Source organism: Oncorhynchus keta, chromosome 9 (assembly GCF_023373465.1).
Source record: "Oncorhynchus keta strain PuntledgeMale-10-30-2019 chromosome 9, Oket_V2, whole genome shotgun sequence".
Classification (NCBI taxonomy): Eukaryota; Metazoa; Chordata; class Actinopteri; order Salmoniformes; family Salmonidae; genus Oncorhynchus; species Oncorhynchus keta.
This window is the reverse complement of record NC_068429.1, coordinates 16428546-16452450: the sequence shown is the minus strand read 5'-3', so window position 1 is coordinate 16452450 and position 23905 is coordinate 16428546. Positions and strand designations below refer to the sequence as shown.

At 44.5% G+C, this 23905-nt stretch overlaps 2 protein-coding genes across 2 annotated transcripts in view; one reads left to right on the top strand and one right to left on the bottom strand.

Moving 5' to 3' along the window:
• LOC118387363 (DNL-type zinc finger protein) overlaps positions 1-3062 on the bottom strand; it is a 61949-nt gene extending 58887 nt beyond the window's left edge. Inside the window, exon 1 of the transcript XR_008142832.1 lies at positions 3003-3062. The gene's annotated coding sequence lies outside the window, so the exon portion shown is untranslated. The remainder of the gene's footprint in view (positions 1-3002) is intronic.
• On the top strand, positions 2776-16492 carry LOC118387359 (uncharacterized). Its single transcript, XM_035775636.2, has 9 exons — positions 2776-3030; positions 3907-4085; positions 11272-11376; positions 11515-11664; positions 11888-12127; positions 13532-13907; positions 14121-14362; positions 14723-14898; positions 15168-16492. Exons 1-9 carry the CDS (start codon positions 2910-2912, stop codon positions 16042-16044), a joined length of 2466 nt encoding a protein of 821 aa, XP_035631529.1. The 5' UTR covers positions 2776-2909; the 3' UTR covers positions 16045-16492.
• The last annotated feature ends 7413 nt before the right edge of the window (positions 16493-23905 follow it).

The window sequence follows — 23905 nt, the reverse complement described above, 5'->3', positions numbered from 1 at the left end:
GTTATTGAAAGGCTTTGAAGCCACCGATCGGCCATATTGGCACTCCGTAGTAGGAGCAGTCCTCCATAGGAATGAATGGAATTCTACAGTATTTCAAAATTACATGTATTTCGTTGTTGTAATGGGGACAGTGACATTGGTAATCTCTAAAAGTTAAAAGTTTGGGGTCACTTAAATGTCATTGAAAAGCACTTTTGTCCATTAAAATATCAAATTGATCAGAAATGCAATGTAGACATTGTTAATGTTGTAAATGACCATTGTAGCTGGAAACTGCAGATTTATGGAATATCTACGTAGGTGTACAAAGGCCCATTATCAGCAACCATCACTCCTGTGTTCCAAGGGCATGTTGTATTAGCTAATCCAAGTTTCTCATTTTAAAAGGCTATTCTTGTTCTGAGAAATTAAGGCTATTCCACGTGAGAAATTGCCAAGAAACTGAAGATCTTGTAATACTCCCTTCACAGAATAGCGCAAACTGGCCCTAACCAGAATAGAAAGAGTGGGAGGCCCTGGTGCACAACTGAGCAAGAGGACAAGTATATTATTGTCTAGGTTGAGAAACAGATGCCTCACAAGTCCTCAACTGGCAGCTTCATTAAATAGTACCCGCAAAACACCAGTCTCAACATCAACAGTAAAGAGGCGACTCCGGGATGCTGGCCATCTAGGCAGAGTTGCAAAGAAAAATCCATATCTCAGACTGGCCAATAAAAAGAAAATATTAAGATGGGCAAAAGAACACAGACACTGGACAGAGGAAGATTGGACAAAGGTTTTACGGAAAGACGAATCTAAGTTTGAGGTGTTTGGATGACAAAGAACATTTGTGAGACAATGAAAGGATGCTGGAAGAGTGCTTGCCGCCATCTGTCAAGCATGGTGGAGGCAATGTCATGGTCTGGGGGTGCTTTGGTGGTGGAAAAGTGGGAGATTTGTACAGGGTAAAAAGGATCTTGAAGATGGAGGGCTATCACTACATTTTGCAACTGTTCGAATCCAGGCTGCATCACATCCAGCCGTGATTTTGAGTCCCATAGGGCGGAGCATTGTAAATAAGAATTTGTTCTTAACCGACTTGCCTAGTTAAACAAAGGTGCCATTTACAACTTTTTATTTCTTTTTAAAATCATATATATATATATACACACATATATATATGTGTATACATATACATATATATATGTATACATATATATATGTGTATACATATACATATATATATGTATACATATATATATATATATGTGTATACATATACATATGTATACATATATATATATGTATATATACGTATACACATGTATATATACGTATATATACGTATACACATGTATATATACGTATATATACGTATACACACGTATATATACGTATATATACATATACACACGTATATATACGTATATATACATATACACACGTATATATACATATACACATGTATATATACGTATATATACATATACACATGTATATATACGTATATATACACATGTATATATACGTATATATACACATGTATATATACGTATATATACGTATATATACATATACACATGTATATATACGTATATATACATATACACATGTATATATACGTATATATACATATACACATGTATATATACGTATATATACATATACACATGTATATATACGTATATATACATATACACATGTATATATACGTATATATACATATACACATGTATATATACGTATATATACATATACACATGTATATATACGTATATATACATATACACATGTATATATACGTATATATACATATACACATGTATATATACGTATATATACATATACACATGTATATATACGTATATATACATATACACATGTATATATACGTATATATACATATACACATGTATATATACGTATATATACATATACACATGTATATATACGTATATATACATATACACATGTATATATACGTATATATACATATACACATATATATATATACATACATATACACATATATATATACATACATATACACATATATATATACATACATATACACATATATATATACATACATACATATACATATATACATATATATACATACATATACATATATATATACATATATATACATACATATACATATATATATACACATATATATATATACACATATACACACATATATATATACGTATATATACATATACACATGTATATATACGTATATATACATATACACATGTATATATACGTATATATACATATACACACATACACACATACATATATATACACATATATATATATATATACATATACATACATACATACATACATATATATACATACATACATATACATACATACATATATACATATACATGCATACATACATATATATACATACATACATATATATACATACATATACATACATATATATACATACATATATATATATACATACATATATATATATACATACATACATACATATATATACATACATACATACACATATACACATATACATACATACATACATACACACACACACATACATACATACATCTTTGGTGGAAAGCATAGAGATAAATAGGACTCAGCTTTATATCTGTGCCATTATAGCGACAGCATGCCCATGCTAAAATGGCTTGTTGGCTGGCCTCTTATCATTCTCTATGGTAAAAACACGTCCGCGGGTCTAAAGGCGTCTCGCGCCGAACTGCGCATTGACGTCTCAAACCACAACCCCCGGCCTGATCGGTCTCGCAAACGTTACCAGAAGCCTCGCGATGTTGTACCTCTGGGTTTAGAAACTCTGTGCTGGTACTTAGCTAGCTAGGTACATTATTTGAATGTTTACATGACTGTTTCTCTGCGTTGGTAACAGATAATAATCAAAAATGAGCAACGAAGCGGTCTTTGAAACAATTGAAGAGGTCAATAAGCATATCTCACACGTCGAAGAGTCAACCTGTGTGAAATATATTTCTTACCGTGTGGACAAGCGCTTCAATGACCAAGGTAAGCTAGCTAGCAAGCTAAAGAGCGTCACATATATAACAATGAGACAGACATTTCACCGGATGTATATATGTGATGCATCCTGTTGGCGTTTACTCTCTACCAAATATGGTGATGAGAGGAATCCCAGTGGCCGGCAGTGAGAGAAAATGGAGCGAGATGGATTTTCGCCCAAATTCTGCAAATTTTCTCATCGATGAAACATTTGATCTTTATACAGTTCTTTCAGAAGTATAATCTGTAACAGAGTGGACTGTGTTTTGTAAACTTCGCCCTTTGCCAACGTTTAAAAAATATACGTTGTTTAGGAGTACAAGGGTACTTCACAGAGTAGTCGTTCTCTAAATGAGATATGCAAATCAATGCGCCAATAGGATCTCAGTAGCTCGTGCTTGGCTCTGCCCACCTCCTTGCTTCTTCTGCTCACTATGATTCATTTGCTCCTATTGGAAACGACAGGCTCTAGTCTTATCTTGGGTTAGTTATAAAAAATCTTTTGAGTGTTCTGGAGCAAACTTGCATTGATCAAGCTACTGCTATCTTTTAGCCCTTCTATACTATTTAGCTACTGATACTACTATACTAATTGATTGATTATTATTCTTATGTAGCTAGTGATGTATATTATGCAAACTACTGGGGTGTGTTCATTAGTCAGAAACCGTTTACTCCATACATAAAATGTTTTGCAAAATAAAACACGTTTCTATATGACAAATTCAGGTAGGTCCCTCCCTGTTTTGTTCTGTTTGCTCTGTAAGCTTAGGTTGGTACCTAGACTGTAAACGATTTCCATTGCAAAACGGTTTGCAACAGAATCCGACTAATGAATACACCCCTGGACTCATGGCTCTTTCAATGTGTTCTGCTAAACAGGTTGGAAACCACAGGACCACAAGAACAGGCTATACTGGGAATGGAAGTACGGCAAGGGTACTCCCTGTATCCCCTTTGACGGTGTACCGTTTGTGTTCATCGGACACAAGCTAATGGGATGCCACAGGGGCCGGGCAAAGTGTGGAATCAAGAAGAGGCAGGAACTTCAGGATCAAAGGGTGCTAATATCTATGATATTCTGAAACGGCTTTTAAGTGTTCCATGTAAATGATTAGGACGTATTGTGCATCTGAACCTGGATCAAATTCATTAGGACACATCATAGCAAAACTTTTCAAAACATTGTGCAATGGAAAAAGGAAAGGAGCTTTTCTTATTGGAGTTCAGGTTGTCCCACCTTATTTCAGTACATTTTCTTCCATATGGTGCCTAATCAAATAACATTTTATTGGTCAAATACACATATTTAGCAGATGTTATTGCAGGTGTAGCGAAATGCTTGTGTTCCTAGCTCCAACAGTGCAGTAATATTTAACAACAATATGCACAAATCTAAAAGTAAAAGTATGGAATTAAGAAATATATAAATATTAGGACAAGCAATGTCGGAGTCCGGAGTGTGTGTGTGTGTGTATACACTTCCATTCAAAAGTTTGGGGTCACTTAGATATGTCCTTGGTTTTGAAAGAAAAGCACTTTTTTGTCCATTAAAATAACATCAAATTGATCAGAAATACAGTGTAGACATTGTTAATGCTGTAAATGACTATTGTAGCTGGAAACGGCAGATTTTTTAAATGGAATATCTACGTAGGCGTACAGAGGCCAATTATCAGCAACCGCCACTCCTGGTTTCCAATGGGACATTGTGTTAGCTAATCCAAGTGTATAATTTTAAAAGGCTAGTTGATCATTAGAAAACCCTTTTGCAATTATGTTAGCACACCTGAAAACTGTTATGATTAAAGAAGCAATAAAACGGGCCTTTAGACTAGTCAGGTATCTGGAGCATCAGCATTTGTGGGTTCGATTACAGGCTTAAAATGGCCAGAAACAAAGAACTTTCATCTGAAACTCGTCCGTCTATTCTTGTTCTGAGAAATGAAGGCTATTCCATGCGAGAAATTGCCAACAAACTGAAGATCTCGTACAACACTGTGTACTACTCCCTTCACAGAACAGAGCAAAGTGGCTCTAACCAGAATAGAAAGAGGAGTGGGAGGCCCCGGTGAACAAGAGGACAAGTACATTAGAGCGTTTAGTTTGAGAAACCGATGCCTCACAAGTCCTTAACTGGCTGCTTCATTAAATAGTACCCGCAAAACACCAGTCTCAACATCAACAGTGAAGAGGCGACTCCGGGATGCTAACCTTCTAGGCAGAGTTCCTCTTTTCTTTTTATTGGCCTATTCTGAGATATGGCTTTTTCTTAACAACTCTGCCTAGATGGCCAGCATCCCAGAGTTGCCTCTTCACTGTTGACGTTGAGACTGGTGTTTTGCGGGTACTATTAAAAAATCTGCTGTTTCCAGCTACAATAGTCATTTACAACATTAACAATGTCTACACTATATTCTGATCAATTTGATGTTATTTTAATTGACAAAAAAATGTTTTTCCTCCAACAACAAGGACATTTCTAAGTGACACCAAACATGTGTGTGTGTGTATATATATACAGTGGGGCAAAAAAGTATTTAGTCAGACACCAATTGTGCAAGTTCTCCCACTTAAAAAGAAGAGAGAGGCCTGTAATTTTCATCATAGGTACACTTCAACTATGACAGACAAAATGAGAAAAAAAATCCAGAAAATCACATTGTAGGATTTTTAATGAATTTATGTGCAAATTATGGTGGAAAATAAGTATTTGGTCAATAACAAAAGTTTTTCTCAATACTTTGTTATATACCCTTTGTTGGCAATGACAGAGGTCAAAAGTTTTTTGTAAGTCTTCACAAGGTTTTCACACATTGTTGCTGGTATTTTGGCCCATTCCTCCATGCAGATCTCCTCTAGAGCAGTGATGTTTTGGGGCTCTTGCTGGGCAACACAGACTTTCAACTACCTCCAAAGATTTTCTATGGGGTTGTTATGACTTCTATGAAGGGTGAGTGGAGGAGTCAAGCGCAGAGAGCAGGTAATTCCGTACGTGGATCTTTTATTCCAAATACAGCGGAGACACGGACACGCAAAACACAAGGGCGCATGAAACAACCCGTCCTAAATACACAGGACAAATCTGTCCGGAAAAATAGAGATCACACTAGTACACCAACACCAATAAACAGAGAACAAGCCCGCACAATACACAGCGGGCCTAGTGCCCTTAAATAGCCTACAAACAAAACTAACTCAAAACAGGTGGAACCAATTAGACCCAATTAACAGAAACAAAAGGAAAGGGAATCGATGGCAGCTAATAGGCCGGCGACGACGACTGCCGAGCGCCGCCCGAACAGGAAGAGGCACCATCTTCGGGATTCGTGACAGGGGTTGAGATCTGGAGACTGGCTAGGCCACTCTAGGACCTTGAAATGCTTCTTACGAAGCCACTCTTTCGTTGCCCGGGCGGTGTGTTTGGGATCATTGTCATGCTGAAAGACCCAGCCACATTTTATCTTCATTGCCCTTGCTGATGGAATCTCACGATACATGGCCCCATTCATTTTTTCCTTTACACGGATCAGTCGTCCTGGTCCCTTTGCAGAAAAACAGCCCCAAAGCATGATGTTTCCACCCCCATGCTTCACAGTAGGTATAGTGTTCTTTGGATGCAACTCAGCATTCTTTATCCTCCAAATACGACGAGTTGAGTTTTTACCAAAACAGTTATATTTTGGTTTCATCTGACCATATGACATTCTCCCAATCTTCTTCTGGATCATCCAAATGCTTTCTAGCAAACTTCAGATGGGACTGGACATGTACTGGCTTAAGCAGGGGGACACGTCTGGCACTGCAGGATTTGAGTCCCTGGCGGCGTAGTGTGTTACTGATGGTAGGCTTTGTTACTTTGGTCCCAGCTCTCTGCAGGTCATTCACTAGGTCCCCCCGTGTGTTTCTGGGATTTTTGCTCACCGTTCTTGTGATAATTTTGACCCCACGGGGTGAGATCTTGCGTGGAGCCCCAGATCGAGGGAGATTATCAGTGGTCAGTGTCTTCCATTTCCTAATAATTGCTCCCACAGTTGATTTCTTCAAACCAAGCTGCTTACCTATTGCAGATTCAGTCTTCCCAGCCTGGTGCAGGTCTACAATTTTGTTTCTGGTGTCCTTTGACAGCTCTTTGGTCTTGGCCATAGTGGAGTATGGAGTGTGACTGTTTGAGGTTGTGGACAGGCGTCTTTTATACTGATAAGAAGTTCAAACAGGTGCCATTAATACAGGTAACGAGTGGAGGACAGAGGAGCCTCTTAATTAAAGAAGTAGTTACAGGTCTGTGAGAGCCAGAAATCTTGCTTGTTTGAAGGTGACCAAATACTTATTTTCCACCTTAATTTGCAAATAAATACTGTGAGCGGACCAAGTAATTGGGTGCCACTCTAAAGCGGGAAGGTGGAATAAACGAGTCAGGAGTAGGTTTTCTTGATTGAACACAGTTCTCTAGTGAGGGCATTTGGTCAACACAAACACTCCAACATAATCAATGAAAATCTTCCAAAGCAAAACATACATCTTCTTCTCCAGATGAAACAGGAACACAATAGGATTATCTTTAAACTACAACAAAAAGTCACAGGATTGTCACCGCCTTAGTGGTTCTTCCTGGATAGCTCCTCTCTCTCGGTGGCCATCTTCCAGAGATAGTTTTCCCCCCTCTCTGCTGGTTCCATTCTCTCTCTTATAGGGGAAGGAGAGTATGTCATTAGTACCGTCAGCTGTGCTTAATTGCCTCTGGTTACCTTGTCTCCCATGCCTTGTTGGGCTACTATCCATGAGCCCAGCCTGCCCTCTGGTGGTCCTTCCACAATACATTAAAAATCCTACAATGTGATTTTCTGGATTTTTTTTCTCATTTTGTCTGTCATAGTTGAAGTGTACCTATGATGAAAATTACAGGCCTCTCATCTTTTTAATTGAGAGAACTTGCACAATTGGTGGCTGACTAAATACTTTTTTGCCCCACTGTATATATATATATATATATATATATATATATATATATCGTACCAGTCAAAAGTTTGAAAACACCTACTCATTCAAGGGTTTTGCTTTAGCTTGTAGAATAATAGTGAAGACATCAAACCTATGATATAACACGTTGAATCATGTAGTAACCAAAAAAGTGATAAACAAATCAAAATATATATTTTATATTGGATAATTCTTCAAAGTAGCCACCCTTTCCCTTGATGACAGCTTTGCACACTCTTGACATTCATGAGGACTGCCACAAGAAAGGAAGACCCAGAGTTACCTCTGCTGCAGAGGATAACATTTTCAGAGTTACCAGCCTCAAAAATCGCAGCCCAAACAGAGATCAAAAGACACATCTCAACATCAACTGTTCAGAGGAGACTGCGTGAATCAGGCCTTCGTGGTCGAATTGCTTCAAAGAAACCACTACTAAAGGACACCAATTAGAAGAGACTTGCTTGGGCCAAGAAACACAAGCAATGGACATTAGACCTGTGGAAATCTGTCCTTTGGTCTGATGAGTCCAAATTTGTGATTTTTGAGAGTAGTAGTTGGTGAACGGATGATCTCCGCATGTGTGGTTCCCACTGTGAAGCATGGAGGAGGAGGTGTGATGGTGCTTTGGTGACACTGTCTGTGATTTATTTATCATTCAAGGCACACTTAACCAGCATGGCTACCACAGCATTCTGCAGCGATACGCCATCCCATCTCATTTGCGCTTAGTGGGACTATCATCTGTTTTTCAACAGGACAATGACCCAAAACACCTCCAGGCTGTATAAGGGCTATTTGACCAAGAATGAGAGTGATGGAGTGCTGCATCAGATGACTTGCCCTCCTCAATCCTCCGACCTCAACCCAATTGAGATGGTTTGGGATGAGTTGGAACACAGAATGAAGGAAAATCAGCCAACAAGTGCTCAGCATATGTGGGAACTCTTTCAAGACTGTTGGAAAAGCATTCCAGGTGAAGTTGGTTGAGAGAATGCCAAGAGTGTGCAAAGCTATCATCAAGGCAAAGGGTGACAACTTTGAAGAACCTCAAATATAAACTATATTTTGATTTATTTTACACCTTTTTGGTTACTACATGATTCCATATGTGTTATTTCATAGTTTTGAAGTCTTCACTATTGTTCTACATGGTAGAAAATAGCAAAAATAAAGAAAAACCCTGGAATGAGTAGGTGTGTCCAAACTTTTCACTGGTACTGTGTGTGTGTGTGCGTGCGTGCGTGCGTGCGTGCGTGCGTGTGTGTGTGTGTGTGCGTGCGTGCGTGCGTGCGTGCGTGTGTGTGTGATGTATAGACATTATGGACAGTATGTGGATAGAATATTTAGTTTGTAGAATACATAGGATAGAATAGTGTATATATACAGCAAAAGTTGAATAGGATGGCATTGACTAGAATACAGTATATTTGTTTTCAACAAACTTAACTTGTGTAAATGTATGAACATTTGTATGAACATAACAAATAACAACTGAGACATAAACTGAACAAGTTCCACAGACATGTGACTAACAGAAATTGAATAATGTGTCCCTGAACAAAGGGGGGTCAAAATCAAAAGTAACAGTCAGTATCTGGTGTGGCCACCAGCTGCATTAAGTACCACAGTGCATCTCCTCCTCATGGACTGCACCAGATATGCCAGTTCTTGCTGTGAGATGTTACCCCACTATTCCACCAAGGCACCTGCAAGTTCCCGGACATTTCTGGGGGGAATGGCCCTAGCCTTCACCCTCCGATCCAACAGGTCCCAGACATGCTCAATGGGATTGAGATCCGGGCTCTTCGCTGGCCATGGCAGAACACTGACATTCCTGTCTTGCAGGAAATCATGCACAGAACGAGCAGTATAGCTGGTGGCTTTGTCATGCTGGAGGGTCATATCAGGATGAGCCTGCAGGAAGACTACCACATGAGGGAGGAGGATGTCTTCCCTGTAACACACAGCATTGAGATTGCCTGCAATGACCACAAGCTCAGTCCGATGATGCTGTGACACACAGCATGATGCTGTGAATCGATCCTGCTCCAGAGTACAGGCCTCGGTGTAACACTCATTCCTTCGACGATAAACGCGAATCCGACTCTCACCCCTGGTGAGGCAAAACCACGACTCGTCAGTGAAGAGCACTTTTTGCCAGTCCTGTCTGGTCCAGCGACGGTGGGTTTGTGCCCATAGGCAACGTTGTTGCCGGTGATGTCTGGTGAGAACCTGCCTTACAACAGGCCTACAAGCCCTCAGTCCAGCCTCTCTCAGCCTATTGTGGACAGTCTGAGCACTGATGGAGGGATTGTGCGTTCCTTGTGTAACTCGGGCAGTTGTTGCAATCCTGTACCTGTCCCGCAGGTGTGATGTTCGGATGTACCGATCCGGTGCAGGTGTTGTTACACGTGGTCTGCCACTGCGAGGATGATCAGCTGTCCGTCCTTTCTCCCTGTAGCGATGTCTTAGGCGCCTCACAGTACGGACATTCTAATTTATTGCCCTGGCCACATCTGCAGTCCTCATGCCTCCTTGCAGCATGCCTAAGCCACGTTCATGCACATGCGCAGGGAACCTGGGCATCTTTCTTTTAGTGTTTTTCAGAGTCAGTAGAAAGGCCTCTTTAGTGTCCCAAGTTTTCACAACTGTGACTTTTATTGCCTACCAAGCTGTTAGTGTCTTAATGACCGTTCCACAGGTGCATGTTCATTAATTGTTTATGGTTCATTGAACAAGCATGGGAAACAGTGTTTAAACCCTTTACAATGAAGATCTGTGAAGTTATTTTTACAAATTATCTTTGAAAGACAGGGTCCTGAAAAAGGGATGTTTCTTTTTTTGCTGAGTTTACATATGAAATGAGTAAAACAGCATTTAAACATTATTAGTGACCAGTGTTCCATTATTAAAGTGACCAGTAATTCCATGTCTATGAACATAGGACAGTAGCCTCTAAGGTGCAGGTTTGAGTAACCGGGTGGTAGGTGGCTAGTGACAGTGACAGGTCAGGGTACTGGGTGGAGGCCGGCTAGTGATAGCTATTTAACAGTCTGATGGCCTTAAGATAGAAGCTGTTTTTCAGTCTCTCGGTACTGACCTCGCCTTCTGGATGATAGCGGGGGGAACATGCCGTGGCTCGGGTGGTTATGGTCCTTGATGATAATGAATATGACCCTGAATTCATCAATGCTTCAAGGTAGTTGTGGGGTTCACAACCAATCTCAACAATTCCATTCTCACCTGCCACTCATTTTGGTCTTTCAGGCAAAAGATGGCAAGGAAAAAAGAAACCTGTTGCTGAAAACCAAGAAAGTAGCATGCCCTGCTGTGTTCACAATCAGCCGCATTGTGAAGTTCCCTGGATTCAAGGTACGGGTGAAACTGTGTTTATGTTTATTATGTAACTCCAGTGACCGTGCACCACAGTCAACATTAGAATGCACATCAGACTAATATACATAATTATATCTGTGTGTGTGTGTGTGCGCTCGCTCCATACTGCATCAGTTGGAGAAGGACACATCACGGTTGAGGAGGGTCATGTCTATTTCCATCAAACAAGCTCTCCAGACAGACCCAGCCTCAGTGCAGTGGAAGATACAGTATTTCCTCAAAATACCCAGTGTCACTGACCACAAGGGCCATCCTATTGGAAAGGTATTACTATGTTATTACTATACTATGACCATGGGATCTATTGCATTGGACTCTCTTTAGGCTACATAACTAGTGTCTATGCCTGTATGTCTGTTCGGTACACAGATGTAATAAAACCTTGAGCTCTTAAAATTCCCTGTGGAATACAAGTATCTGACCCTGTAACAGTAGTTAGGGGTATTTTCTCCCCACTTAAAAAAAGCCACTCTCCTCGTTCCCTCAGGGTGCAGATCAGATGGACGACAGGGTCAAAGGTTACATCCGAGCGTTGGTGCAGCAGGGGGTGAGGAAGGTGAAGGAGGTAAAGAACCAGATGGTCCAGTACGTGCGGACGGAGCTGTTCCAAGACACGACCCCGCCGCCGCTGAGGCGCTTCTTCCCCACAGAGAAAACCATCCATGCCGTCATGGCTCAGGTCATCGCGGAAGAACACTACAGTAAAATAGACCTGGTCAACCTGCTGGTGAGAAGGCTGTGCTGCACTATCATTCCCACCTATTCATCAGATATTTGGATTGTCTTCTGAGATAAGGCCATTGGGGCTGGTGGTGTTAGCTGTATGTTTTCACTGCAATTCATTAACAGTTTGTATGCATGTCACCCACCCTCTTTGAAACACTTGTTTAAAGGGTCATTTTACTCACTATTGTTTCATTGGTCTTTTTGATATAGTCCCAAAACATTCTGCATGTCAACATTCATGCTTTCAGTATATATTGCTTTCAGTCTCCTGATGCCCAAAATCAAGGATAAACCGACAGTTGTGCAGAGCACATGAGGCATTTATACGTTATATTCTTCTAGAATCAATGGGTAAAAAATTGAAGAATTGAAATGACAATTGAATAGCTTCCCAAATCCCAGTCTGTAGTTTCAGTTTGGATGATTGTGTGTTAGTGCCTGTTTCTGTGCATGATAGAAAGAGACTTGACAAGGCTTTATCATACAATTCAGGAACGCACATGCAGAGTTTTCCATGGATTCAAGAAAAATGAAAATTCATAACATCTTTGTGGTGCGTTATCCTTACATGGGAAGAGCAGAAAGCCACTGAAAATGTTTGTCATCAGCCCAGATCCTGGAGTCTTTCCAGAGACTCCTTTCTCCACCAACAAAGGTTGTGTTTACTAATTGATCTTTACACATCAGATCTTTTTCAGAACTAATCTGATTGGTCAAATGACCAATTAGGGAAAAAAAGATCCGAACTGGGCTGCCTGTCTAAACGCAGTCACTGAATTGTATACATAGTCATTGCCTCCATTGCAATTGTATTTATATTTTAGTAATTTAGCAGACGTTCTCATCCAGACAGATTTTTCACCAAGTCGGCTGATTCTAACCGGCAACCTTTCTATTACTGGCCCAACGCTATTAACCGCTAGGCTACCTGCCACCCTACTTGTTGACAGTAGATGCTGGCCATTATTATGTAAATCTACAACAACAACTGGGTTGAGTGGTGTCATTCTCTCGGACCCCAACACTCTCTCCCTGAGCCCATTCCCCAGACAGAACAGCAACACCAGCAAAGCTAAAGCACCCCTCATTCTGGAACTGCTTTTTAGAAAGTATGTAGTCTGAAACTTCTACACACTTGTTGTGGTGAATTAATACATGTGTGTGATGTAACAGAGCACAGATAAATATTACTTCATGACACGTCATTGGGGTTGTTTAAGTTCATGGGAATATCACTGCTGTGGTTTAGAATAAGACAGACATGTTATCGCAAAAGTCAAGGTGCACAACCATATATAAAGCTCACGCTGGCGCAAAAAGGAGTTTGGTTAGCACTGAAATAATTGAAAGGACGCAAAAGTTTCACCTCAGCTATTAATCATAACAACCCCCCCCCTCCTCTTAGACCTTGGCAGAGAATTGGAAGGCAGAAGCTCCTAGAATCAACTTCCTGCTTAGGGTTCAATCAGAGGTCGAGAACCTGTTGCTCTGCTACCAGACGGACTGGCAGCGGCAGCTGCTTAGGCAGTATGGCAAGGAGGTGTGCTTCCTGGACGCGGCCTATAAGAGGACGCGCTTCCCCCTGCCACTCTTCTTCCTGTGCGTGCGCACCAATGTGAGCGTGGCGCCGGTGGGCCTGTTTGTCGTGCAGTCGAGGAGCGCCGAAGCCTTGGGAGAGGCGCTGGGGGTGTTCAGGCAGTGGAACCGGGGCTGGAGCCCAGCCTACATCCTCACTGAACACTGCCCTGTGGAGATGAAGGCGGTGGAGGCAGCATTCACAGGTGAACAGTGGTGAGGTTTTAATGTTAGCTATGAGGTGGGAAAAGCAAGTTAGCTTCATAATGTGCTCTCAGCACTGTTGGCTGTGAGTTTCAGGATTTTCTTTTGAAAAGACCTGTTGGTCAAGAAAATGTTTAATCTGTTACAATCTCTAAATACTAGAACATTGGGGTTAGAATTAGCTAATTACGGACTGTTTCTCATTCCAATCTCAGGTGCTCAGGCAGTCTTCAGCGATCACCTGCGGGAGAGGACCTGGACCAAGTGGCTGAGCAACCGGTCCCGAGCCATCACCAACCAGGAGGGGATCTTTGATATGATGAAGGCCATCGCTGGTGCCCTTACCAGAGAGCAACACCAGGGGGCAGTAGAACTACTACAGCAGAGCCCCATCTGGTTGGAAAAGAGACAACTTTTCAAGAACTGGTTCACTAACAAGTGGCTGTCAGAGGAGAAGGTTTGTAGTGCACATGTCAATTACTGAAATCATAGGGGCAATGGGGTCAGGTCCTGGACTGCTGTGTCATAACCTGCGTATTAATGAAGGTCAGGGTGGTTAGACAGAAAGCAGATCTCAGACCTGTGCTTAGAGGTGCTTTCATCCTGAAGCAGACAGCATGTTTAAACCACACCTACTGTATGTAGACAATCTGTAGAAGTAGCAGTAGCAAGTGTGTTATGTTTTTGCTAGCTGAATCCGTGATACAGTATCTAGCTATAGATCCATAATATGCTAGCTATAGGTCCATAATGTGCATCCTAGTCTAATGATGGCGCATACAGAGTTAGCTACATGCTCTTGTTTTTGTTCATTCAGAGATGGGCGAACGCTGTGAGGGTTGATATTGTCAACTTTGTGTCTATGGTGAACGGAGGTCTGGAAATGCAGAGCGACTTTTTCACACATAATAACATGAAGGTCCATAAAAAAGACACCCTGAGCCAAATGCTACAGTTTCTTGTTGACGACTACTTCCCACAGATGCACCAAAGGTAAGTTTGTTTTAGAATAGGATTCAATGTCATTTAGAATAGTATTTGCTGTCAAAAGTGATCTTCTGTTGACATATCTGCTAAATTTATGCCATACACCATATAATTTACAGTGCTTATCTTCTGCATTGGGGTTAAGATGTAGGATGTGGACTCATCTTGACATTTGACTACTTTTGTAAACTTTTATTTTGGAGTGTAATTCCCCTTTAATGTAAGTGTTTTGATGTTTGGTCAGTCAAAACCTGCTACACTCCCTGAACCTCCAGGTACACAGACCTCAACAGCCAGTCCTCTGGCGAGTACAACCTCAACCCCACTGTGCCTCCGTTCCTGTGGCATCGCCCTTGGAGTGTGGTGGCCCTGGTGATGGACAACATGTCTGCGGCCCTGCAAGACCCCGACATCGTGGTGGAGCAGGCCAGCGACACCGCCGACGGCACCTTCCGGGTGAAGAGTCGGGCAGAGACCACGGCAGCGCGGTCCTACTCGGTCAGCTTCGGGTCAGAGTCCACCTGGCCCTCCTGTGAGTGTGAGGTGTGGAGGGACCAGCGCCTGCCCTGTGAACACTTCTGTCACGTCTTCAGGTCTGAGCCTAATTGGACCTGGGAGCACCTGTGTCCCAAATACAGGGACCACCCTCTGCTCACGCTGCATTCACAGACCACTCACACCACAACAGAGGAGATAGAGGAAGCCCTCAATGGTCTAATGCATCTCTCACCAGCTTCCCCAGTCTCTCTTCAGTGGGATGGGCCTGAAGAAACAGTGCCACTGGTGCAAACTCCACAGTTACAACTGCATAGCATACAAACACAGTGGGTGGCCCCACAGGCTTCACAGGGTCTGCGGGAGAGGGAGGAACTGCAAAAGGAGGAACTGCAGAGGGAGTGTGTGGTCAAACTCAAATCCATCATGGAGAATGTGAGCGGGATCAACGACATTGACCACCTACGGGAGCTCAGGCAGAAACTGGACGTTCTCCAGGCTCAGAGTGAGGCCATGCTGGTTCAGAAGGATGCTAGCGTCAAAACAGTTACCACCCCCACAGGGAAGAGAAAAAGGGCAGGGGTGGAGATTATTGTGGCCATGCCCAAACGCATCAAAGTGCTCTCCCGGGTTGATGTAGAAAATGTTCAGAAATAGCTTTCTTCTAAAGAGGGAAAATAAAGTACGGTATTAATCAGGTTGTCGCTCTTATTTCTTGGGTGATGTACAAATAACTCTTTGTTAGGATGTTATCACATATCCAGTTCTAGAAAGTGTTTGGCTGCTTGATCACAAGGGTCAGCTTGATGTAAGATGCTGCGCACGTTCACAAACCTTTCCATAACAATTGAATAAATTAGTTATATTGCACAGTCCAAACTATTTAGAAATTAGCCAAGTATCTCAACTCCATGCTGATTTCTTCTGCGGAGTTGAGTGGAGCCTAGAGTTTTTGGAGTAAACCTCCAACATTCTTTGAGTCGCTGTATAATCGATACTTCAAAATTGTAAATTCTTAAACCCTTACCGTGTATCTATTTTTTTTTTCTCTGGCTTTCTTTGTTTGCTGAAATCCATACCTTTTAAATAAAAAGTTAATCAAATACAACAACTGACTGTTTCCTCATTGAAATTCATTTGGCATATTTGCTATGTGAGTTGCTATGTTAGAGCAACAGCCCACTGGCATCATGCCCATAGGGGGCAAAAAAAGCACGTGCCCCCTCAGATTTTTCCATTTGATTTATTTTTATTAAAAACGAAACTTCAGTTTTAAGCCCACGTTTTATCCTAATTATTTATAAAAAGATCTGTCAGTGGTATTTTGCATCGGCAGCACACTGAATGGACCAGGCAAAGAGTACCACCAATGTGTTGAAGGAAACAATGTACAACTGGCGACTGTGTCAGTGTGCATGTGCCCGGGTCGCCACAGAAGTAACACAATAAGAGTCAAAGAGTCAAAAGTTTGGACACACCGACTCATTCAAGAGTTTATTTTTTATTTGTACTATTTTCTACATTGTAGAATAATAGTGAAGATATCACGTCTCCCACCGAAGTTGGCTCCCCTGCCTGTTTGGGCGGAGCTCGGCAGTTGTCGTCGCCGGTCTACTATCCGCCACCGATCCCTTTTTCTGTTTCTTTTTGTCTTATTGGTTGCACCTGTTCCCTCTTAAGTTTATTGATTTATGTCTATTTAAACCTGTTAGGTACGCCTAGGTTTGTGCGGGATTGTTACTCTGTTGGTTGGGGATGTGTTTTCGTGTTTGTTTTCTCCGGACTGTTTGGTCCTGTGTTTGGGCTGGTCTGTTTGGTCCTGTGTTTGGGCTGGTCTGTTTTATGCGCCCTGTATTTTGGAGTGACCATTTTGTGCCGGAGAATAAATTACGATTTACCGAATCCTCTGCTCTCTGCACCTGACTCCAACCCACCACTCCTAGTAAACTCTGACAGAATCCCGCACCATTTGAATGGAGTCAGCAGGAGCAGCCGCACCTCCTCTCCCATCGATGGAGGAGCGAGTCATCATACGGCCATTCTCCACCGGATTGGGTCGGCAATGGACCAGATGATGGAGAGGATGGACCGATGGGAGAGGAGTGGCCTACCTCACCTCCAGCTCCTCTTCCACCAGCACCATCTATCTACCTTGTATGCATGTCACCCACCCTCTTTAAAACACTTGTTTAAAGGGGCATTTTACTCACTATTCTATCGCTGTAGCCTCCGGGAGGACGTCCGCAGGGGGCTAGCTTGTCGGGACACCACCCTCTCCCTCAACGAACTTATCGACATGTCCATCCGACTGGACAATCTGCTGGCTGCCCGCGGGCGTCCAGAACGGGCCCTGTTGAGTCCAACTCCCGGCCCTCCCGCGTCTATCCCCATAGAGTTAGGAGGGCCGCATCGAGGGGGACCGGAGGAGGAGGCTCCTCCTGCACCAGGTGTGATCGGAGAGGACACACTGCCGATCGGTGCTGGAGAAGCTCGTCTGGGAGTCGGGATGGCAGGCAGAGCACACCTCGTTCACCCCAGGTGAGTCAGCACCAGACTCACCCAGAGCTCGTCATCAAGCTCGAGACCCTGGGTCTCGACCCCGCCCTGTGCAACTGGGTACTGGACTTCCTGACGGGCCGCCCCCAGGTGGTGAGGGTAGGCAACAACATCTCCTCCCCGCTGATCCTCAACACGGGGGCCCCACAAGGGTGCGTTCTGAGCCCTCTCCTGTACTCCCTGTTCACCCACGACTGCGTGGCCACGCACGCCTCCAACTCAATCATCAAGTTTGCGGACGACACAACAGTGGTAGGCTTGATTACCAACAACGACGAGACGGCCTACAGGGAGGAGGTGAGGGCCCTCGGAGTGTGGTGTCAGGAAAATAACCTCACACTCAACGTCAACAAAACTAAGGAGATGATTGTGGACTTCAGGAAACAGCAGAGGGAACACCCCCTATCCACATCGATGGAACAGTAGTGGAGAGGGTAGCTAGTTTTAAGTTCCTCAGCATACACATCACAGACAAACTGAATTGGTCCACTCACACTGACAGCGTCGTGAAGAAGGCGCAGCAGCGCCTATTCAACCTCAGGAGGCTGAAGAAATTCGGCTTGTCACCAAAAGCACTCACAAACTTCTACAGATGCACAATCGAGAGCATCCTGGCGGGCTGTATCACCGCCTGGTACGGCAACTGCTCCGCCCTCAACCGTAAGGCTCTCCAGAGGGTAGTGAGGACTGCACAACTCATCACCGGGGGCAAACTACCTGCCCTCCAGGACACCTACACCACCCGTTGTTACAGGAAGGCCATAAAGATCATCAAGGACATCAACCACCCGAACCACTGCCTGTTCACCCCGCTATCATCCAGAAGGCGAGGTCAGTACAGGTGCATCAAAGTTGGGACCGAGAGACTGAAAAACAGCTTCTATCTCAAGGCCATCAGACTGTTAAACAGCCACCACTAACATTGAGTGGCTGCTGCCAACACACTGTCATTGACACTGACCCAACTCCAGCCATTTTAATAATGGGAAATGATGTAAATATATCACTAGCCACTTTAAACAATGCTACCTTATATAATGTTACTTACCCTACATTATTCATCTCATATGCATACGTATATACTGTACTCTACATCATCGACTGCATCCTTATGTAATACATGTATCACTAGCCACTTTAACTATGCCACTTTGTTTACTTTGTCTACACACTCATCTCATATGTATATACTGTACTCGATACCATCTACTGTATGCTGCTCTGTACCATCACTCATTCATATATCCTTGTACATATTCCTTATCCCCTTACACTGTGTATAAGACAGTAGTTTTGGAATTGTTAGTTAGATTACTTGTTGGTTATCACTGCATTGTCGGAACTAGAAGCACAAGCATTTCGCTACACTCGCATTAACATCTGCTAACCATGTGTATGTGACAAATAAAATTTGATTTGATTTGATGTTGGCCATATGTTCTTACTAATTTATTTTTCTGAGTTTTCTCCCTCTCTACAGCATAAGGCGCTAGTCGATTCAGGCGCAGCTGGGAACTTTATGGATCATGGGCTCGCGTTAAGGCTAGGGATTCCCCTGGTGTAGTTAGACCAAGCTTTCCCTGTGCACTCCTTGGATAGCCCGACCATTAGGGTCAGGGCTGGTCGGGGAGGCCACGGTGCCACTGGACATGGTAATGCAGGGGGATCATAAGGAGCGGATCAGTCTCTTCCTTATTGATTCTCCTGCGTTTCCAGTGGTGCTGGGGATTCCCTGGCTGGCTAATCACAATCCTGAGATTTCATGGAGACAGGGGGCTCTCAGAGGGTGGTCAGAGGAGTGTTCAGGCAGGTGCATAGGAGTTTCCATCGGTGCGATGATGGTGGAGAGTCCAGACCAGGTTTCCACTGTGCGCATTCTTTCTGAGTATGCCGATTTGGCTATCGCCTTCTGTAAAAAGAGGGCGACCCAATTACCACCTCATCGATGAGGGGATTGCGCGATAAATCTCGTGTATCCGTTGTCCCAGGAGGAGACAGTGGCGATGGAGACATACGTCACTGAATCTCTGGGACAGGGGTACATTCGGCCCTCCACGTCACCCGTCTCCTCGGGCTTCTTTTTTGTGAAGAAAAAGGAGGGAGGTCTGCGTCCGTGCATTGATTATAGAGGTCTGAATTCCATCACAGTGGGGTTTAGTTACCCACTACCTCTCATCGCCACAGCGGTGGAATCATTTCACGGGGCGCGTTTCTTCACAAAACTGAACCTTAGGAGTGCGTATAATTTGGTGCGTATCCGGGAGGGAGATGAGTGGAAGACCGCGTTTAGTACCACATCTGGCCATTATGAGTACCTCGTCATGCCGTATGAGTCGAAGAATGCTCCAGCCGTTTTCCAATCTTTCGTAGATGAGATTCTCAGAGACCTGCACGGGCAGGGGGTGGTAGTGTATATCGACGATATACTGACCTATTCTGCCACACGCGCCGTGCACAGGTCTCTGCTGGAGCATGACCTGTACGTCAAGGCTGAGAAATGTGTGTTCTCCAAACAAGCCGTTTCCTTCCTGGGTTATCTAATTTCCACCTCTGGAGTGGTGATGGAGTGTGACCGCTTTACAGCCGTGCGTAATTGACCGACTCCAACCACGGTAAAGGAGGAGCAGTGGTTTTTAGGGTTTGCCAATTACTACTGGAGGTTTATGGTTTATCCGGGGTTTTGGTCAGGTGGCTGCTCCCATTACCTCACTGCTGAAGGGGGTGGCGCGCTTGCGCTGGTCAGCAGAGGCGGCCAGAGCTTTCAGTCGTCTGAAGGAGCTGTTCACCGACACTCCCGTGCTGGCTCATCCGGGACCCCTCTTTGGCGTTTATAGTGGAGGTGGACGCGTCCGAGGCTGGGGTGGGAGCCGTGCTATCACAGCGCTCCGGCTCGCCACCAAAGCTCTGCCCCTGCTCTTTCTTCTCGAGGAAACTCGGTGCGGCGGAGCGGAACTATGAAGTGGGGGTGTTAGCTGTAGTCCAGGCTCTGATGGTGTGGAGACATTGGCTTGAGGGGGCCAAGCACCCTTTCCTCATCTGGACTGACCGGGCAGCGAGGAGATTGAATCCGTGTCAGGCCAGGTGAGCCATGTTCTTTACCCGATTTTGTTTTACGATTTCCTATCGGCCAGGCTCCGTTAATACGCATGCTGACGCGCTGTCCCACCTATATGACACCGAGGAGCGGCCCATCGATCCGACTCCCATCCTCCCAGCTTCATGTCTGGTAGCACCGGTGGTATAGGAGGTGGACGTGGAGATCGAGCGGGCGTTACGGTGTCCAGCAGGTGTTCAGTATGTGCCGCTTGGTGTCTGTCATCGGTTGATTCGATGGGCCCATACACTACCCTCTTCGGGTCATCCTGGGATCGAGAGGACAGTGGCCCACTTTGGTTAAGGTACTGGTGGCCCACTTTGGTTAAGGACGTGAGGTTTTATGTCTCCTCCTGTTCGGTGTGCACTCAGGGCAAGGCTCCTCGACACCTGCCTAGAGGGAAGTTACAGCCCCTCCCCGTTCCACAACGGCCGTGGTTGCACTTGTCAGTGGACTTTCTCATCGACCTTCCCCCATCTCAGGGAAACACCACGATCCTGGTCGTTGTGGATCTGTTTTCTAAGTCCTGTTGTCTCATCCCGTTGCCCGGTCTCCCTACGGCCCTACAGACTGCGGAGGCCCTGTTTACCCATGTCTTCCGGCACTACGGGGTGCCTGAGGACATTGTTTCTGATCGGGGTCCCCAGTTCACGTCCAGAGTTTGGAGGGCGTTCATGGAACGGCTGGGGGTCTCGGTCAGCCTGACCTCAGGTTTCCACCCTGAGAGTAATGGGCAGGTGGAAAGAGTGAGCCAGGATGTGGGTAGGTTTCTGTGGTCGTATTTCCGGGACCGGCCTGATGAATGGGCAAGGTACGTCCCATGGGCGGAGGTGGCTCAGAACTACCTCCGCCACTCCTCTACTAACATTTTGCCGTTCCAGTGCGTGTTGGGCTACCAGCCGGTCCTGGCTCCATGACATCAGAGCCAGACCGAGGCTCCTGCGGTGGAGGAATGGGTGCAGTGCTCGAAGGACACCTGGAGAGCCGTCCAGGAATAATTAAAACAAGCTAGTGGACGGCAGAAGAGGAGCGCTGACCAGCACTGCAGTGAGGCCCTGTGTTCGCACCGGGGGACCAGGTCTGGCTCTCGACCTGAAACCAGCCCCTCTGCCTGCCCTGCCGGAAGCTGGGGCTGCAGTGTGTGGGGCCATTTAAAGTCCTGAGGAGGATAAACGAGGTGTGTTATAGGTTACAGCTTCCTCCTTACTATCGCATTAACCCCTCGTTTCATGTGTCTCTCCTCAGGCCGGTGGTGGCTGGTCCCCTGCAGGAAGGTGAGGTGCCGGAGGTCCCTCCGCCCCCTCTAGACATCGAGGGGTCCCCGGCGTACACTGTACATGCTATTCTGGACTCTAGACGCCGGGTGAGGGGCCTACAGTACCCTGTGGACTGGGAGGGGTACGGTCCGGAGGAGAGGTGCTGGGTATTGGTGGGGGACATTTTGGACCCTTCATAACTGAGGGACTTCCACCGCCTCCACCCGGATCGCCCTGCGCCTCGTTCCCCGGGTCCACCTCGAGGCCGGTGGCGGCACGCTGCGGGAGCCACGCGTCAAGGGGGGCTGTCATGACTCCCACAGAAGGTGGCTCCCCTGCCTGTTCAGGCGGCATTCGGCGGTCGTCGCCGCCGGTCTACTAGCCGCCACCGATCCCTTTTTCCTTTTCATTTCGTCTTATTGGTTGCACCTGTTTCGTTTCTTTATTTATGTCTATTTAAACCTGTTAGGTCCGCCTAGGTTTGTGCAGGATTGTTACTTTGTTGGTTGTGGATGTGTTTTCGTGTTTGTTTTCTCCAGACTGTTTGGTCCTGTGTTTGGGCTGGTCTGTTTTATGCGCCCTGTATTTTGGCGTGACCGACTCAACCTACCACTCCTAGTAAACTCTGACAGAATACATCAAAGCTATGAAATAACACACATGGTATCATGTAACCAGAAAAGTGTTAAACAAAACTAAATATATTTTATATTTGACATTATTCAAAGTAGCCACCCTTTGCCTTGATGACAGCTTTGCACACTCTTGGCATTCTCTCAACTCGCTTCACCTGGAATGCTTTTCCAACAGTCTTGAAGGAGTTCCCACAGATGCTGAGCAGTTGTTGGCTGATTTTCCTTCACTCTGCGGTCCAACTCATCCCAAACCATCTCAATTGGGTTTAGGTCAGGGGATTGTGGAGGCCAAGTCATCTGATGCAGCACAGGTAGTCACCTGGAATGCATTTCAATTAACAGGTGTGCCTTTGAGACAATCAGTTGTGTTGTGACAAGGTAGGGTTGGTATACGGAAGATAGCCCTATTTGGTAAAAGACCATGTCCATATTATGGTAAGAACAGCTCAAATAAGCAAAGAGAAACGACAGTCCATCATTACTTTAAGATATGGTCAGTCAATCCAGAAAATGTCAAGAACTTTGAACGTTTCTTCAAGGGCAGTCGCAAAAACCATCAAGTGCTATGATGAAACTGGCTCTCATGAGGACCACCACAGGAAAGAAAGACCCAGAGTTACCTCTGCTGCAGAGGATAAGTTCATTAGAGTTACCAGCCTCAGAAATTGCAGCGCAAATAAATGCTTCACAGAGTTCAAGTAACAGACACATCTCAACATCCACTGTTTAGAGAAGATTGCGTGAATCCGTCCTTCGTGGTTGAATTGCTGCAAAGAAAACACTACTAAAGGACACCAATGAGAAAAAAGAGACTTGATTGGGTCTATAAACATGAGCAATGGACATTAGACCGGTGGAAATCTGTCCTTTAGTCTGATGAGTCCAAATGTGAGATTTTTGGTTCCAACCCGTGTCCTTGTGAGAAGCAGAGCAGATGAACGGATGATCTCTGCATGTGTGGTTCCCATTGTGAAGCA

What these genes read in the sequence shown, in the direction of transcription:
- LOC118387359 (XM_035775636.2), top strand. Translation starts at nt 2,910, where the DNA reads ATGAGCAACGAAGCGGTCTTTGAAACAATTGAAGAGGTCAATAAGCAT. An exon ending in TGAAGTTCCCTGGATTCAAG is followed by an intron (nt 11,377 to 11,514) that starts GTACGGGTGAAA and finishes ATACTGCATCAG; the next exon opens with TTGGAGAAGGACACATCACG. An exon ending in AGGGCCATCCTATTGGAAAG is followed by an intron (nt 11,665 to 11,887) that starts GTATTACTATGT and finishes TCGTTCCCTCAG; the next exon opens with GGTGCAGATCAGATGGACGA.